Source organism: Odontesthes bonariensis, chromosome 13 (genome assembly GCF_027942865.1).
Source record: "Odontesthes bonariensis isolate fOdoBon6 chromosome 13, fOdoBon6.hap1, whole genome shotgun sequence".
NCBI classification, from domain to species: Eukaryota; Metazoa; Chordata; class Actinopteri; order Atheriniformes; family Atherinopsidae; genus Odontesthes; species Odontesthes bonariensis.
Genome location: NC_134518.1, coordinates 29,318,861 through 29,338,469, shown reverse-complemented (window position 1 = coordinate 29,338,469; position 19,609 = coordinate 29,318,861). Strand labels below are relative to the sequence as shown.

At 37.6% G+C, this 19,609-nt stretch overlaps 1 protein-coding gene across 1 annotated transcript in view; it reads left to right on the top strand.

The window, feature by feature from the left end:
* Nucleotides 1-19,140, top strand: part of pdgfc (platelet derived growth factor c) — a 53,117-nt gene extending 33,977 nt beyond the window's left edge. The window contains exons 3-6 of the mRNA XM_075480740.1: nucleotides 3,063-3,243; nucleotides 14,773-14,980; nucleotides 15,217-15,437; nucleotides 17,998-19,140. Coding sequence (XP_075336855.1) covers nucleotides 3,063-3,243; nucleotides 14,773-14,980; nucleotides 15,217-15,437; nucleotides 17,998-18,111 — 724 coding nt within the window. The 3' untranslated portion in view covers nucleotides 18,112-19,140. The remainder of the gene's footprint in view (nucleotides 1-3,062; nucleotides 3,244-14,772; nucleotides 14,981-15,216; nucleotides 15,438-17,997) is intronic.
* The last annotated feature ends 469 nt before the right edge of the window (nucleotides 19,141-19,609 follow it).

Below are 19,609 nucleotides of genomic sequence, written 5' to 3'. Positions count from 1 at the left end.
TCCTTTATTGAGGAGCCCACTTTCAATTACTTCCAGGGTTTTCCTCTTTTGTCATTCAATTTAAAAGGGGATTCCAAGCCCCAGCAATCGATTGACTCCCGGTGCATTATGCTCAGTATCTTGCTGTCAATTTATAACAAGTGACTGGTTGGCATAAAGGAGCCCAAAGAGGGGGACGTGGAGAAGACCAGGGGGAGGGTAACCTCAGTAGTTGTTCCTGGAGAGCCCCCTAATGGATGACAAATTAAACTGCACTTGTCTGCAAAGCATACAATTGATGTTTGACATAGCAGCACCAGATTAATATTTATCTTGTGACTGAACATATGGGGGCAAAAGAAAATGTGGCTATGAATGAGTGTAGCTTTTATCCACTGATGGTTAATGGATAGTTTTCATTGATCAGTGAGGTGTTTGAATCTGTGGCCCTGGTCTTGGTCCAGAGTCTTAATCAAGATGGGCAGTAGCTAATTCAGTTTTGCCATTCTGTATTCATGCTGTTGCTTCACATTATATTTTGTGTGCCCTGTCTTTATTGTCTGAGACGAAGTGATGAAAAAACAATGTGTGAGCCCAAGTAATGTGAGCCCATGCAGCACACCTGCCGTGTGCCGGCTGCCTGTTGACGAATGAGGTTAGCGTTTCTGTCAAAACCCTGTGAGGGAAAGTTGCACCGTGGAGCAGGGTGCAGATTGACAACTTTTGGCCCGTCCTGACTTTACAAGACTGCACTAGTCAGAGACTTCAAAAAAAGGGGAAAGAGACAATAACAACATCCTTTTCCAGGGTCAGGCAAGTCAGCACCGCAGCTACTGCTCCAGTTTTGAAGCATTTTTCATTCCCCTTACCCTTCCCAACCCATGACCAAACCCCAACAGGTTTTGGTCAGATCCCAAGATACACACTCTTGGCAGGGCTGGCAGGCAGATGAATGCAGCATGCAGTCACAAGCAGAGAGCTATATTCATAAGCCTATCAACTTTTCTCTCAACCTCTTTCCTTTTTTCTCTCTCAAGCACTCCATTTCAGTCCCACAAACACATTCCCGCACATGTAAGCCCCTGGCTTAGTCTGCTTCTGCCACTTTATGTTTCATGTGTGTTAAAAAATGTATCCATAAATTTCTCCCTCAGACCTCAAAACCCAGAGGCAATGTAATTGATACCCTGCTTTTGTATCACTATTAAATATGATGCAAATAAGCAAGACTGCAGAAACCCATCCAGTTATTGTCAGCAAGGGCAGGGGATAAAACAAACAACGGTGGGATATGTGTTCAGCTCTGGTTGCAAGCCTGAAGCGAGAAGTCTTTGCTAAGATGAGAGGGAGGCAATGTAGTTGAGATGCTCATCTGCTATTCTGTTTGTCTGAGGCACGATGAAAAGCATTCTTACCAAATCCACTGGAGGAGAGGCATATTGGAAAGGGATTGGTCTTGCTGCTGGTTGGCATGGCAGCGGAGTCGTGCTTGGCGGCTCCCAGACAGGAAGTTTTTTTTCTGAAAGGCATTTATCCTCTGTGTCTCATGACTGAAAAGAGGGAGACTGGGAAAATGTGTTTGTATTGCTAATCTGAGTCATATCTGTGGAAAATACTGTATCCATTAATAATATACAGGGATAGAATTACGTGGGAGAAAGCTTTGTGAATATCAAACACAGTATTCTTTGCAGTGTGCTTAAAGGTACTCCTTTCAGGTTATAAGAATTCTCTGCTCTCTTCCTGTTGACTGTAAATGTTCATACAGGCTGGTATGTATGTCATTGCATTTGTAAATCTCAGAAACCACTGTTCAGCATGGTAATTGTGAACATATGGTGATGTGTAATGATCAGGGCATCCTGCATTATTGATGAACCATCTGTCAAAGCTCTGGTGTTGTCTGCATGACAAGTTTGAGAAAAGTAAATTACTTTTCACCAACCTCCATCAAGAACAACAGAGAAACGAAACTAATATGTCACCATTTTCCAAAGCTATGTAATGCCAGTGTGGTTTCAATTTAAATAAATGAACACCAGGTCATATAGCTGTCTGTTTTGTTTTAATGTCAATATATGGTTTCGCAAAAGAGATTTTGCATTATTACCTTTTACCAATAGTTTTATTTGTTCCGATAACAAACTTTCTGTATGAATTTATACATCAAAGGCAAAAAGTCAATACATTTGTTGACCTCCCCCCTCCCCTGTCTGCCCCCTTCAGTTTATTCAACATCACAGAAAATCCACTTTTGGGATTTCTCATGCCCTTCCATGTTGTTTTATAGAAACCAGCTTGAACTGAATCTGTCAAGCCAGTGCAAAAGGTAAACAATGTCCTTGAAATCCAAATATCCGAATTGGCAGCAGTGAATGAGAGGTTAGCTTGCCTGTTGGCACAAATGGCAGAGTGAGCATGGCTATGTGCCTCCAAACTTCATGATGTTTATAGGAGTGGCAAGTTGGCCAGCTGAGAGAGACTGTCACGCAGTTATTGGATCAAGTTTGACAAGGCAACAAGCAAAATGATGCTTTTCGTTTAAGTTTTTTCTACTGCCAGAAAAGTACAGTAATTTAAGCTCTTCGAAGCTCAGTCACAAGTCATTTCTCAGCTCAATGAAGAAGAGCTGCTGACTGAGAATTGAAATACAATTTTGATGAACACCTGATGAAGAATTAGCAAACATGCCATTATAGATCATAGATCTTCATATTGTCTGCTCATACCAAACCTAAGTTTAATCAGCTTTTGATAAACTTAAAGAAAGCATAAAAAAAGACCTGGCTCTCACTGTCAAAACACAATTTGATGTTCTCATGGTTTAATTAAAAACTATATTTCAATGACAACATGTAGCGTCTGTGTATGTCTTCATCAGTTATCATACTTTGATTTTCAGTACAGTTCCTTATTCTACACTATCCACTGAAGATTTGTCCTCAACATACTGTCAATCTCCAGTTATATGTCAGAGCTCACTCATAGCGGGTGTTTATTTTTAGTAAATAGCCCTAAAAACGGTTGATGTCTGAGAAACTAAAATGATCATTCTCTTCTATTTCTCTGTCTCACTCAACAAGGTACGACTTTGTGGAAATAGAGGATCCAAATGAAAAGACAATTCTGGGTCGCTGGTGTGGGTCACAGTCGGTACCGGCAAGCTACACCTCCAAAGAAAACCAGGTCATTGTGCGCTTCGTCTCTGATGAGTATTTCCCCTCAGAGCCAGGATTCTGCGTCCGCTACACCCTCCTGCCTGTGGTACGTGCAGTATTGATAGTCAGGGACTGAAAAATGTGCATTGTGAGTTGCTAAAAATTTGGCTGTCGTGGCAATTCTCTGTTTCTATGACCAAGCAGGGAGTTCACATGGCAATGAGCAATGCCATTATGTGTAAGCACATTTAAGATAATTTCCACATGATGTCCTAATTTGCAATAATCCATTTCTGCTTATGTGTGCTGGAGCTTTTAAACATCATTGGGGAAAAATTATGTTGAAGCACTTTTGAAAATCACTTATTATAGCTATGGAGGTACTGTACACACAAGCACACAAAATCCCCAGCAATGACAGTGGAGAGTACAGTTAGACTGTAGATACCAAATGTTCTACAATACCTGAGTTTTCTGTTGTTTTCTATCAAAAGCAAAAAGCCTAAATGGAGCCTGATGTAAATGTAAATGTACTTTATTTATACAGCCCTTTACAGACAATCCTTATGGTGTACCAAAGTGCTTTACAGCAGGTAATAAATAAAGAGAAGAATAAGTAAAAACACATATAAAAGCAAATAAAAACAAATAAAAACAATAAAAGAACAGTGAAAGCAATAAAATATAACAAAATCGATTAGGATGAAATAAGATAAAAGTGCCATCATACTACTGGGTATTAAAAGCAATCCTAAATAAGTAGGTTTTTAGCCTAGATTTGAAGAGGCCCAGGTCAGAAATAAGACACAGCTCGACGGGGAGCTTATTCCAGAGCCTGGGGGCAGCGACGGAAAAGGCTCGGTCACCCCAGGGTTTGTATTTTGACCTGGGCAAAAATTGATTTGTTGACCTCAGAGCTCTACCAGGATTGCGGACTGTTAAAAGCTCATATAAATATGATGGCGCAAGGCCGTTAAGAGCTTTAAAAACAAACATTAAAAGTTTTAAATCAATTCTAAAAAGGACAGGAAGCCAATGGAGGGAGTTAAGAACAGGAGTGATGTGCACACGTCTGTTGGTGTCGGTTAAAAGACGGGCAGCAGCGTTTTGCACAAGTTGAAGGCGACTGAGAGAAGACTGGGAGACGCCAACATAAAGCGCATTGCAATAGTCTAACCTTGAACTTATTAGGCCATGGATGGCTTTCTCAAGGTCATGACGACTTAAAAAGATCCGCTGCACTCAACAGAACAAAAACAGATTTATTTCATACCGTTTCAAGATCTCTAATGTTCTTATTTATTGGGGATAGTGTTATTTTAGGGCCTCTATCTTCAATGATCAAACTTTCTATGAAATTTGTCATATGGCATCTTCTGTATCTATACATCCTGTCAGATGACTCTGACCGATGAGGTTTTGTAATGTCACTGATGTCAATGATGGTGTTGCATGAGACTGAAACGGAGAAAATAAGTGGTTTTTCATTCCAAAAACAGTCCTCTGACCCTTGGGTGGATTCGTTCAAGCGTCTGAAATGATAGTAGGAATTACAGTAAATGCTTTCTTTGTTTTCCTTTGCTGGTGTTGGTAATATTACAACATACAGAGCTTTTTTTTTCTTCATATTACACAAGCTGACAAAAAAAAACTCGTGTTATTCTTCTCTGCTTACCGCTGGAATATTTTTCAAGCAACCCTCACAATTGTTCTCCCTTTGTGCAATTTCCGATAAAGCCTCTCTTTTATTTTTCTTTGAATGTAACAGAAACTTTAATATAGACCCATTTTAATTGGTTTATTTTCAGCTTTACATATTTCAGGCAAACATTCATTCATAATAACTCCAATCAATCTCATGACAGAAGGAGACAAGATGACTTTAACCTACATAAATGATACACCTAACAGCCTAAAAATGAAATATCAGCACCAAGAGACTAAGATTTCCTGTCAGGTTTCCGTATTTGAGCCCTCATTTCATCAGTCTTTATACTATGACAGACACAAGAACATGAATTTACCAAGAAAGTGCAGTTTATTTTCCCCATTAACAGAAATTTAACCCAGCAGCAGAGCTTGTAATTTGGCTGCAGAGAAGACTTGCTTCCCAAACATGCAGGCTTAACTACTTGGAAATTCAATAGTCTTTTAAAAAGTGGTTGAACCAATCTCAGTGTTGTTGTAATTCTGTCACTCTTTGTCCTCATGCTTCCTCTTTGCATTAATCATTCCGTTTTACTTCATGGCTTTTACTTTCTCCTGATCCATGGACCACACACACCGTAACACACAAGCACAATCCCCTTCGTCCCTGCTCTGTCACTTAACAAAAGCCCAGAGATAAACTAAAGAGACAACTGCCATGCTTTATGGGGCAGTTCTGTTCACTTGCTTTAAGTAAACAACAGTATTCCTCATTAATCTTTATAGCAACTGAGGTTACGTTGTATTTGCTCTCTAACTTTCTTTCTGCTTCGAAAGTTTTCATGTGCTTCATTATTGTATTTTTTTCACCACACCTAAAACCCAAAGTCAAACTGCTGATAAGAGCAAACGCTGACACAAAATTTGAATACTTTGTGACAAAATACTGAGGGTTATGAGGGTATTAAATTTGGATTTCTTAGAATACACATAGGATAAAATGGAAAAGTCCCTAATTCCATATTCTAATGGCAGAGTCAGCAGACGTTGTACATACCGAATTTATGATCTTTTATGAACACTGCAGCCGGTTGTGATGTTATACTGAGAAACACCATAAAACTTTTTATTGCTGAATTTTACACATTGCCATGGTGAGAATGATACTTTACCAGCTCAGGAAATGCACGTCCGAAAGTGATGCTTTTGTGGTGTCCTGTGCATTCAGCACCAATGCAGCACACTCTTGACAAATTATCAGTGTCTGATGAGGTTCCAGTGAGAAGAGCCATGACTTTCTCTCCTTTGATTCATTACTTTTTGAACTTCATTTTGTTTTACACAAATGTTTTGCTTTGGGCATAAACATGAAGTACCCGATCATGTTTGGGCACTTAAACTACTTAATTCGGAAAACATAATGTATGTCTTTATATTAAACCCTTACACAATGTTGGTCTGACAAATGTTTTCAATTTTTCTTGTTTACTTGGAGAGGGTGAGCTCTTTCTCATCTGGAAATGACACAAAAAGTGGTGCAGGCCCAAAGAAAACCAACAACTAAAAGATTTAACTGCAGAAGTTGGGTTAGATTGTAACTACACACAAATAAAACTTAGGTTCGATCAACATCGTATTATGGATTTAAGTGAAAGTAAAGGAAATATACGTTTTTTAACCCCTTGAAAAGAAAGCTGAAATACACGATCCATGATCTACTTTGAACCACTACATGATGCAATAATATGTCACTTGCAACAGAAAAAAAAAAACGTTTTATGCAAGAAACTAATATGATGTGAAAATAGTGGATGTTTGGAAATTTGAAATGTAAATTTCTTTCATTTCTAGCTGAATGAAATGATTCTACTGTGGTCTTCAAATGCTTGCCATAAACCATTTAATGAGACAAGAGACCACGTTTTCCTTTCATATTCCAACTCTAGAAGGTGCGGAAACCATGAGGGGGAAAGGGAAACTCTGGGCTCCGCACGATCAGTTTGTCTTCCCTTTGAACCTCCGTCTGACAGAGGAGGAGTTCTCTACAACAGCAGCACTCTGTTTCCTCTGTGGTCAACCAGCAGCTACTGGAACCTCATGCCATGCAGGGGCCAGTGCTTTAGTTTATATTTAAACAAGCAATGATTCCTTCCCACCACTTCCATGAAATGGAAGGGGGGAAAAAAAATAAGACCCAGTCTGTAATTCGCAGGAAGAGATTTTAGAAAAAGCGAAACGGCTGAGGCAAAGAGGTTGTTAAAACACAGAGGAGAAGGAGCCTGTTGAATAGAGCATGACGGGTGTTGAGTGGTGGGCGTTGTGGGTTAAAGGAGCAAACAAAACATACATCATTGTCTCTGTGTGCCAGGGTCTCGATCCAGAATTGAATTGCACTGCTCCTTTGGCATGAAAGATCACTTTACCAGCTTTGTTTATTTTAATAGACTGCAGAGAGTTTTACACAGACAAGATTTAAAGCACTTGTGTTTGTCTAAAAGCACCTTAAATCTACAACTTGAATGTGAAAAAGAGACATTTTAAGAGAAGCTGTTGGGACAGCTAAAGTAAACCCTTGTGAAAGTAGAAGCAGGAGTCTTACCGTTGGCTTGATGAAACTGAGGTCTGTTTTTACAACAACCTCAATTGCAGTTTATTGTGTGCAGTGAGTGAAAAAAGACAATTTTTTTAAAACGCAAAAAAACTTGCTTACTTAAAGTCCTCTTGTGCAAGGAAGTGGTTTGCAACTGCATGTGAAAGAGTAGATATTGTTTTTCAAAGCTCTCCCAAGATGCTATTTCAGAATTGTCATCACAACATAGTTAGCTAAACCTGTCATTTTAGTTACCAAGAATAAGATCATGCGGTTGTGCGTTACAAGAACAAAGAGAGCTGAAAACTAGGAAATCACATCTCCAAAAACAAGCCTGTTCTTAAGGTGGAGGGGATTCAGACGGTTGTGCTAAACAGGCTGCTGCACTTTGATTTGTGTCTTAATGATTACAAAATCAACCTTTTTACAAAACAAGCACTTTTACCACAGGATGGCATGGAAATAGTGTCACACTAGGATTCTGTTTGTGTTCAATATTCACTTTGTTAGCTTCTATAAAAAAATTAAGAAGCACACATATTTCAGATTATTGGTTTGAAGAGAGGATTCCACTCTCATCTTTATGAAGTATAGAATAGATGGAAGCTAAGGTTTGATTTAAGTTGATATTACTTTTATACCTTGAGTCTTACTGCTGTCAGATATGAGTTCTGTCTTGCCTTAAAGATTTAGAATCACTTCAGGCTGGCAGATTGCAAGTTTAGATATATTTAGCTTTAAATACGTGAGACAACTGGCAGAAAAAAAGATATAGTTTAGTCATTACATAAGTGGCTCACATAAATACAAACCTTTCAGTTCTGATTTGAATCTTTACTGGTCTTCTAAAAATAAATACCTCTGTTTTTCCTTTGGTTTTGTGCCGTCAGATGCCTAGATATAAATTATAAGAAATGTACCAGGACCTGAACTGACCTGCTGGCTCAGTGGGTCAAGATACATCTGCCAACTCATCATGTAAGTCACTTCAGCATCCTGTTTTTGAATCTGAGCCAAGCCATTGTTGAATGTCATCCCACTCACCCTGTTTCAATCTCTTCTGTTTATCTAAAACTCGTGTGCACTTTTCTTGAATTCAACCTTTCCATTGTTCACGTTTAACACACCACATTCTCCGAATTCATTGCCTCTCGAAGTTATTGCAGTTAAATTTTTTCCTATGTTCCTGAGTTTCTCAAATGGGACCTCTCATCTGCTCCTTGTAGCTTTATTCACACCATCTTGGTGTGTCTCTAAAGAATTGCTTGGCTTTTCCATCTGAAGCTGAGCCTGCAGAGGGCTGCTAATTGGGGGAGTGTTGCACCATCGACATTCACAAGCTGTTAATGTTTTCCAGTCCATGCTTTCAGCCACTGCCAAGGTTCACCTAGTAAGTATCGCAACTTACCTCTGTTGTCTGGAAATGCGGCTCGGTTTCAGTGGTGCCACATGACCGGTTCCTTTCCCATAAATATTCCTTTCACATTTGTGTCTGTTTATCTCAGTTGGTGCCAAATAAACCAAAGATATTCTCACGGGGTATGAAAGCAACCTCATTAATGTGAGTCAAATGTGTGGCATGAACACAGCTGTGGATCAGCTGCATTTTTGCTCCCTGTGGTGCAGCCATGTCACATCACTGGTTTCTTATTTTTAAGTCTATGCAGAAGGGAGTTCAGTTTGAGAATGTTAGATATGCTTGTGCTGTCAATGAATCTCATCTGTGCTTTCTGTATTATACCTTTTGAATATTGTGTATTTTAATTTATCTTTAATTTGCTTTATATTGAGCCCAGCTAAAAGTTTGATTTCTATTGTCATCTCAGCTTCTCCTTTTGGTAGTTAGCTTCCGCTACGGTACATTAAGCACACAAAGCATGCTGATGTTGTCTACAGGACTCCTTTGTACATAAAGTATATGAAAAAATCTCTAAATTTAGCTTCTAAAGTGATTGATAAAGTCAGTGATTTGTTGTAATCTTTTAAAATTGTCTTGAGCAATAGTTCTTCAGACTTTTTGAAGTTCTGTCAAAGTTTTTCTTTGAAAAGTTGCTGCTTTTTCACTCATTGTCACTCCCAACTGACCATTTTCATACGAATGTGTTTTATAGTTAGGCCACCTATTACTGACCTATGAATAATTCAAAATCAGTAGAAACAGGTCAGATTAATCCTTCAAAGGATATTTATGTATGTCCATTTATGTTTGCACATGTTTAAACAAAGATTATGCATATATTTCCAGGCATTTATACATAAATGAAAGCTGTCTGTAGACTTTTGCATAGGAGTGTATGCTGTACATCTTTATCTATATTAATAGAAAGTAATGTATAACAAATAATCGAAAATCATCTGTCACACGGTGAGGTCAAGTTGGGTTTTTGTCCTCTCTCCATGTTGTGTTTCGTTCTGTCGATCACCCAAGCCTGCCACCGTCATAGTTATCCTTGCCTTGCTTGTTCGATTCATAAACCACAATTCTTTGCCTCTGTGCGAGTGATTTTTTTTTTTGTTTGTAATTTACATAAACTAGTCTCAGGTTTTCATAGCCAATTTTGATAGCCTCCTTTTGGAGTGATTTTTTGTTATAGATAACGTTTCATAGATTTTATAGAGCCTCTGGTTTTTAGGAGTGCATTTAGTTGTTTTCATGAGACGTTTCAGTCTGGTTTCCGCAAATATCACTCTACGGAGACTGCCTTGCTGAAAGTGTCCAGTGACATTCTGATGTCTGCTGATTCGGGAAAATGCACTGTTCTAGTTCTTTTAGCTCTGTCCTCAGCCTTTGACACCATTGACCACCAAATCCTGCTGAGAAGACTGAGGGATGAAGTAGGTCTGTCAGGTTCAGTTCTACACTGGTTCTCGTCAAACCTTTCTGGGCGTAGTTTTAGTGTCACAGCTAACCAAATAAGGTCTGAGTCAGCAGATCTGCTGTGTGGAGTCCCTCAAGGTGCTGTCTTGGGTCCTATATTATTTTTGCTGTATTTGATCCGTTGGGAAAAATCATCCAGAGATTTTCTAATGTTTCTTACCACATATTTGCTGATGATATCCAGCTTTACTGCTCTTTCTAACCAACTAAGCCCCAGAGGCTAAATTCCTTAGTTCATTGTTTGGTGGAGATAAAACAATGGCTAAATGACAACACCTTGCAGCTAAATGTGGACAAAACAGAAACACTGGTTATTGCCCCTGATGACTCCATTCCAGGGATTAACCAGTACTTGGGTGACTTGGGCCAGTCTGTTAAAACGAGCCTCAGAAACCTGGGTGTTGTGTTTGACAAGGACATGTCATTAGTGCAACACTGCAAACAGCTGACCAAAAGCTGCTTTTTTCAACTGAGGAAAGTCTCCAAACTCAGGAAAATGGTGTCACGGGATGATTTGGAGCTGATTATACATGCATTTGTGTCTTCGCGTTTGGACTATTGTAATAGTCTGTTTTCATGTCTGAACAAGAAGGAGCTGTCTCGCCTGCAGTTGGTGCAAAACTCTGCTGCGAGAATTCTGACCCGCTGAAATAGGAGGACTCACATAACTCCTGTTCTTAAAGCTCTTCATTGGCTACCAGTTTCCTCTAGGATAAATTTTAAAATTTTGGTTTTAACTTTCCGAGCATTGCATGGTCAGGCTCCACCCTACATCAGAGATCTGATCCAGTCTTACACCCCAGCTCGGGATCTGAGGTCTGTGGATCAGAATCTTCTGATGGCGCCACACACGCGTTTCCGGACCAGAGGAGACTGATCCTTCCAGGCTTTTGCTCCCAGGCTTTGGAACGATCTTCCGCTCTCTCTGCGCTCGATGGAGTCTGTTGACGTCTTCAAAAGGCAACTTAAGACCTTTTTATTTGTTCAGCTTTTTTCTTAATTTTCTTAATTTTCTTAATTTTCTTAATTTTCTTAATTTTCTTAATTTTCTTAATTTTCTTAATTTTCTTAATTGTCTTAATTGTCTTAATTTTCTTAATTGTCTTGGGCTGCTATGATTGTCACTGAGTTGCTTTGGCCTTTTTAAACTTATACTTTTATGTACTTCTTAAACTGTGCTTTTTTTTTTTTTTTTCTATTGTACCTGTAAAGCCCTTTGTGACCCTGGTCTGTGAAAGGCGCTGTACAAATAAAAATTACTTACTTAAATTACTTACTTTTGTTTCAAGTAAGAAGTTGTTTTTCCTCCTTAGGGAGTAATTTTTGATTTCATAGTTCATAGTTAATTGCCCTCTTAGCAGAGTGAGTTTCTGTTGTTTTTTCCTCTTTTCTTTATTAAGTTTTATAGAATATATAGATAAACATTTTCATAGCTTTTTATTTTATCACTTAGTATTGGAGGTTGGAGATATATAAATAAAGTCTACCTTATTGGATACTCTGCATCTGAGTCCTCTTTCAAGTCCATGTCTGACATCCTCACTATAATAACTACGTTATATCTTTGTAATTCTACCTTGTAAGTCATATTTTTATTTTTATTTTTTTCAAACACATCTACCTCTCCCAAAGCTTAAACATCCAGCTCCCAAAAGCTCACATTTTCAAATCTTCACAGGCTTTTTTTTTCTTTTTGTAAGTGTCACAATGTTGCTTTTTACCTGTCAATCACAAAAGATTAGACAGACCAGCGGGCTGACATGTTGGACAAACACAGTGTCACAACTCTGAAAGGTTTAACAGATTAGTCCATTCTGTTGTGGGAGGACCAAGAACCCAGTTATCAGTCTTCTCTGTGACTGCATGACATAGCCTGAGGAGTACAGCGCTTGAAACAACTACTACTGTCACCAGCCAGAACTATAGGAACATTTCGGAATGCAAGGTGAGCGGAGGAGATGACAGAGATGTAATCACTATTGACAGCTTAATAAAATTCTGTTATTAATTCACATTGGCCTCTTAACTTCATAGCATAGAGCATTTTGAACACATTAAGTACCATATTTGTCTTACTGGAGATATAATGACTGTTATTGTTTGTTTGTTTTTCCACATTTAAAGCTGAAATAATTATTCTAATGTAATTAAAGAAAATATCGCTCTAAAAAGAATGAGATTAAATCCATAGAAAATTGAAAAGATACTGATATGACTGTTATTCATTATTGCCTTTTATTTGTTTGGTTTTGTTTTTTTGCAAATGATCTACACATAGAGCAAAAATAACAATCTGTCGCCATACAGTTTAAACTATGGCAGCATTCCAATATTATTTATGTATTGTTGTCATATTTCTGTTTCATCTTTTGATGTTGCATTCATTGTCTGTACCAGCATTTGGAGTAGCTAATTTAGGCAGTGACAGGTCCATTTCATGACCACTTCTTCTTTGTGAACCATTCATTTGTTGATTTGTTAGTGTTCTGGTATTGATATCCAGTGAAAGGTCCATTTACTGTCCTCACATGATCTTCAAGCACTGTTCGATATTACTCATAATTCATAGTTGAATCAATGACAGTTAGCCCAGTACCTAAAACCATGACGTTTTACACCACAGTCCTTTGGCTGGACGAGATTATTTGAGGCCAAACAACTCTTTTAATTGACTCGTCGCTTTGGACCACATTATTCCAAAAGGCTCATTTGTGACCAGCAGATCCTGTGATGAATGTTGGGAGTCTACAAGTCCTGAATATATTTGGCAGTCATTTCATATTGGTACCACTCTTAGAGAATTGTCTTTACAGTAGAAGCATTTATTTTATATAATTAGGAGATTGTTTTAAATCCCCTGCCAGACTAACAGCATCTGCAAACATTTTTTATGAATGCCATAGAGACCTCTTTAAATCTTGGTATGATACAGTTCATCAAAGAGAACACAAGGTCAGAGATTTAAATAAGATAGCCCTCCTTCTGTCTCTCTGGGTTCTGATCCCTGATACCAGCCTTCACTGATTCTGTGAGTTTGAAGAATTTGAAATGTCAGGAGCCGTATATTCACTTTTTTACGTGTTACATATTCAAGTTATAAAAATAATTATAATATTTTGGCCTCATTTCAAAGATTTAAGCAACACATAGATTTAAATGAAAAAATATAGAATACTTTATGTGGACTTTGTCTGGTGACAGTGTGTTTTTAATGATTAATAATGTTTGATAATGATGAATATTATTGGTAATGTTGCCACAATATCACCATGTAAGATTTTCCACTTGGTTCATTTCACCACAACGTTATGGAAAATCTGAGTATGCGGTCCCCATGAACTGTTTTTTTCTGTTCTTACACACATAATATTTGACATAGACTTTTAAATTGGGCCCTTGCTACCCTGAGCCATTGCGTTTCTGTTAAACTCAAATTAAGTAGAAACTAGTGTGCCATTTACCTAATTTAAGACTAATATTTTACCATGGCATAATTCGTCTTTTCTGCTTCTCACACCTTAGTAGATTTTAACATTGTAAAAATAATCTTCTCACCACTGACAAATAGTCTCCTACAGTGTAATATCCTGTTTTATTATTCATAACCTAAAATAAGCTTACAAGTGTTTGAATATATCAGTAAGTGTCAGTGCAATGTAAGAATCCAGATGGTGCAAAGTTGATTGCAGTGGGTGCAAAGAGGCGGGAACGCTCTGTTAAATTAAAATAAAAATCAAATACAATGATTTGAAAATCTTGTAAACCAATTTTTTAACTCACAATTAAACATAGAAAACATATCCAATATTGAAAGCAAAACACTTTTCTACTTCTTAAAATCTTTTTAGCTCATCTTGAATTTGATGGCAGCAACATGTCTTATGAAGGTTGGAAAAAGGCCATGTTTACCTCTGTGCAACATTCCGTCTTCTTTTAACAACAGTCCATAGACAGTCCATTAATCAGCATTTGTGGCTGGCACGGCGAACTGTGTTCACAGACATTGATCTCTGAAAGGATTCCTGATCCCCTGTAGTGATCTCCATTACAAAATTGTGTCTGTTTTTAATGCAGTGAGGTCCAAGATTACATGCATCCAATTTTTATTGGCTGTGTTTCTTGCTCACAGAGAAATGTCCAGATTCTCTGAATCTTTTGATGGAACAGTAATAATCAGTCGATGATGGCATATCCAAAGTCTTTTCCATTTCAAATTTTAGACACACCTTTTTCCCATTCCAACTTTTTTGAGCAAAGTTGTTTTCATTGATTTGAAAATGAGGTAATATCTTTCATGAAATATTAAAATCTCTGTTTTACATTTTACATGTTTTTGTGTACTATTGTGAATTAAATTTTGGTTTAGGAAGTTTGCAAATCATTGCAATCTGTTTTTACATCTTCTACAAAGTCCACACTTTCTTTAAAGTGGGGTTATACTTATTTTAATGTAATGTGTGTCATTTACCGTATAAATTACCCTTCTGCTCTGTCTCCCTCATGACTTGATTTTTCTACAGAGTGTATCAGAGCCGGAAGTCCCGTCAGTTTTCCCTCCATCCCTGCAGGGCATTGAGGAGTTATCAGAAGCTGTTGCAGGGCTTAGCACGGTTGAGGATGTCATGAAGTATCTGGAACCAGAACGATGGCAGTTGGATATGGAAGAGTTGTACAAACCTACATGGCATGTGCTGGGGAAATCCTTCATCCAAAACAAGAAGGCTAGAGGTAGGCAACTTTAAACTTTACATTTTATCTTAGTTAAACACAAAGGTTAGAAAAACTAAATAGGAACTATAGTGCAAAGCAGATCAAATCAGTAAATAGCCAGATCTAAGATTTCAAACATTAATACTGGGATTGAAATAAACTCACAACAACCTTGAAGTGTAATTTATTCCTTGATACTGTGAGAAGTGTAGATGTTATAGATATGAGGTGATTGAAATGAATGTGTCTTTAAGGAGGAGCTGATCTCAATCTACTGAGGGAAGAGGTTCGACTGTACAGCTGCACACCGCGTAACGTCTCTGTGTCATTACGTGAAGAGCTGAGGAGAACAGATGCCATTTTCTGGCCAAGCTGCCTCCTTGTAAAGCGTTGCGGTGGAAATTGTGCCTGCTGCTCTCACCACTGCTACGACTGCCAGTGTGTTCCTGCCAGGGTCACAAAGAAATACCACGAGGTAATCATCACTTTGGAATGATGAAATGCCTGTAATAATCAGCTTTTTGGGATCTGGACTCTGAATGACATGAACAACACACTGAACTTCCCACCCAGTTTAAACACAGAATGCAAAACCTGGATCAAAAACCTAATCTAATGGTTGATGTCCACAGACACAGTTTTCCTACTTTTCTTGTGCGCGTGTGCTGCTGGAAACAAAAATTACCGCATAAGGTAATAGGGTCTAAAAGTAATTTTGTGAAACTGTCGCAAAAGGAATGTTTATCACGTATAACAACTGGCAAAGTCTACACTTGTAGGTCAAGCTGTAGAGACCAGTTAAATAATAATAATAAACTTTATTTCACAGACTCAAGGTCCAGATCCGGACACGGAAAGGATTGACAGATTGATAGCTCTGTCAATCTGTAGGGTTAGGGTTAGGGTTAGGAATTGTGTGGCTAAACGTCAGCTTCGGTTTCAGTCACTGTTTGGTAGAGTTATTAGGGTTAGGAAAACATTATGGCTTGTGTTTTGTTTTGTTTTTTAAAAATAAAAGGGATTTTAGAAAAATGGCTTGCTAGAAGGGACAATATTGAAAGAAAAAATAAAATACAGAATTTTTATTCATTTGCATAATACATTTATTGATTTTTTTTTTTTTTTTTGCAACCATTTCAGGCACTGTGAGACAGGGCTCTAAGAATATGTGTTGTCCTAACTATTTTCTATACTAAAATAAGTCAGTTCTATACGAATAAGAAAATAATATTTAAAATAATTACAGATAAAAAACTAACTATGGCAGCTTTACTTTATTTTATTTACAGTTTACATTGCAACATACTGTATATCAGATGTCTGGTTTTACTTAATTTTAAATGACTTGTACATCTACATCTATAGATTTTGACACTATTTTGCCAGAGAACCAACCAGAAACTAAAAGCAGAGTAAGAGGACAGCCTGTTAACATTTCCCAAAAAGATTTTCCAAAATACACTCACATTACAACATGTGATCAGTTGAACTGCTATTACCTTCAAGCTACTGTACTTCACCTGTGAGGTAGAGAATGCAACAATTAGATTATAATTTATGTTTCAATCTCCGATAAATTACAGAACATAGACGAACATGCTGCTTTTGTAATGTCATATATATCCCTTTAGTTGTGAAACATTAAAGTTAGTATGTGGAGAATGCAAATAGGTTTTATTATAGGAATCAACCACAGCTTCAACCTTCTATGATTAATAACTAAGGAAATTATCATATCATAAATACACGTCACAATGACAAACGAGAGAGCTATTCAGTAATAACTTTACCAATACCACTAACAACTTTAAGTTTGTATTGGTCTTCTTTGATCTCCATCCAGCTGCAAACGCCACTTGGATTTTTAAATCTCGTCCTGTTTTTTGCGCATGCCCTTTATCCCTTTTCCCCCACTTTCTCAGAGAGCTTTGTCTCGGGTCGTTTCACTGTATCTGCCACATGTTTTTTTTTTTTTTTTTTAAACTTCATTTATCATGGCAAAAGTGTATTTTATTTTTTATTTCATACTTTATTTACTATGTGTGTGTTGTTGTCTGGTTGTTGGTGTGACTGTAAAGCAAAACAGTGTGATGCCAAGCTTGAAACCAAACACGAGAACTTTGGTTTTATGCCTCGAGCACTCAGTTTAAGGTCCAGGAATGTGTTTTTAACAAAGTTAGCATACTTCAAAACAAACCAGAAGTGCACACTTTTGAGGTTCACAGACTCCTCTATTGTTGCTTTATACTGCTAGAGACTTCCATTTCAGACAGTTTCACACAATGCCAGCAGACTGTATATGTAGTGACATTTGGTTACTTATACACAAATAAAAAGTGACTCAGATGAATTTCATAAACTGAGCATAGTGCAAATAATGTATCAGTGAGTCTCTCTAAATATTGTATGTATAAATATACTGCCTAATTTGATTTTCAGTCACACTTAACCTCAGATAGAAATGTAATGCCAGTCATCCACATGGCTTGAAAACTTAGAAAGCTAAAACTGTTTAGCTTGGGAACCAGACGAATATGAAAGTTCTTATTTCATTTGCTTTGGCTTAATGTTTCTGACCCTTCTCCTGCTCAAAAAAGATTTCCACTGAATCAAGCCAGCCAATAACAACAGTTTATCAAATGTCAGGTGGTGAAGCACAGTTGAGACATGTCGCTCAACTGATTCACATGTTTTATCGGTTGGCTGACTTAATTCAGTTGCGTAAAGAGGCATTTTGTCTGTTGCTGTTGATATTACCCTTGCAAAATTAAAGATTAATTGAGAGGTTTTTAAATTGTTGCCTTTTATTTGTCTGACAACACCATACTAATAAATGTAAGCATCTATCCAGCAATTTTCTGCTATGCTGATTGCGATTAAACCCTTTGAAACCACTTGATTATGGTTAAAACAATGCCTCTATGCAAATCAGTGGACAAACCAATTAAATTTCTAAACAGGCTTACATTTGAAACTTGTTATAACTGAACTTTTAAGGTCTAGCAGTTAACTCATGCATTGTCCTTTCCCAACAGGTTTTACTGTTGAAACATCGAAGTGGTGGGAGAGGCCTGCAAAAGACCATGACTGATGTGCCCTTGGAGCACCATGAAGAGTGTGCCTGTGTGTGTAGAGATGACTGGGAGTGACCTCAGACATGCCCAATACCTGCGAATAGAGGCACACAGGATGCTAACAATGAACCCCTGCTGCTGCTCTGTATCTCATCCACTTCCACTGGGGGCTAACTAGATTCTCCCTTTATCCTGTTGTCCTTTCACTAATTGGATGAAGCAGAACAGACTGGAATCTAATAAATCTTCTGAATGGATGTGGCCGCTGTGGAATACTAATAGTTTGCTCTGAGTACATTTTAGAGAGACAAAAATTCACTGGAGCAGATGCGGACTATTACCTATGAGCTCTGAATACTATTTTCTGAGCTCCTTGGAGATATGAACCTTGAGGCATTTTTGTCTCCTCTTCCTAATTTTTTATCTTTTTTTAAAGTTCAGTCGATGTGGGTGGATAGGGGCATGGAAAATGAGAGCTCCTTTGTTCAAGTACTTTTTTTTTATGCCTATAAGTGAGCTGGTTCTAGCTGCCTTTCTCCCTCAGCTCCTCTTTTATTACCATTAAGGCAAAGAAAGTGGGGTTTTTTTATGAATAGTTTTCCTTTGCTCTCCCCTTTTTTTGTGGCAGATTTAATCATTACCAAAATGCAGCTGCATGAGACTGCGTTTTGTGTAAATACTTTATTTACATTTCTACATTTCTGTGTTACTATGCCTTTTTTCTTTTCACCAGAGATCCTCAACGAGAAGAAGTTGCACATGATGAACTAGTTACCTATTGTTAAGAAAAAGTCTACATTTGATCCATCTCAGCAATACCAAATCTGCTTGCTTCAGGAATTCCTAGTCAGGCTAATTTTGCAACATGTTCATATTTATTTCTTTAATGAAAGGGAATATAGGTCCAACGAGCTTTGTTTGCTACATGTGTCTCTGTACATTAGTATTAGCCTGCATTCTCCATTGTAAGCTATTTTTTCATTGACATTTCATCATGAATGTTTCTAATTTTCTGTACACCAAAGTTATTTATCTCTACTTTTGCAACAGCTATTTGTGTATTTTGTAGTACTGAACATAAAAAATAAATTTTTCCATTTCTAACGGATTTTCAGACTGAAATACTCGGGATAGGTGAACACAAAACAAAAACAAGGGAAACGACATTTGTTAGGGCAGTGTTTTATGGACTTCATTATTACACAAACCTTTGACAATCCACATCCCCTCTGAACTTTGGCACCTTCCTTAGGGGAGCAGGGACCCCAGGTTGGAAACCACTGGTGAAATTAACATTCAAATTCTTTGCCCACATAAAATGATATTAACGGTTGAAGCAAATGTTGAGTTGCTAAGACCCCAATTCCAAAAAAGTTTGAACTTATTGCAAAATGTAGATAGAAACATAATGGAATGATTTACAAACATTATGAACCAATATTTTATCCACAACAGAACAAAGAAAAACATGCCAAAAATTAAAAAAGAAACATTTTACTATTTAATCAAAGAATATTAGCTCATTTTGAATTTGATGGCAGTAACAACGTGTCTCCAAAAAGTTAGGAAAGGT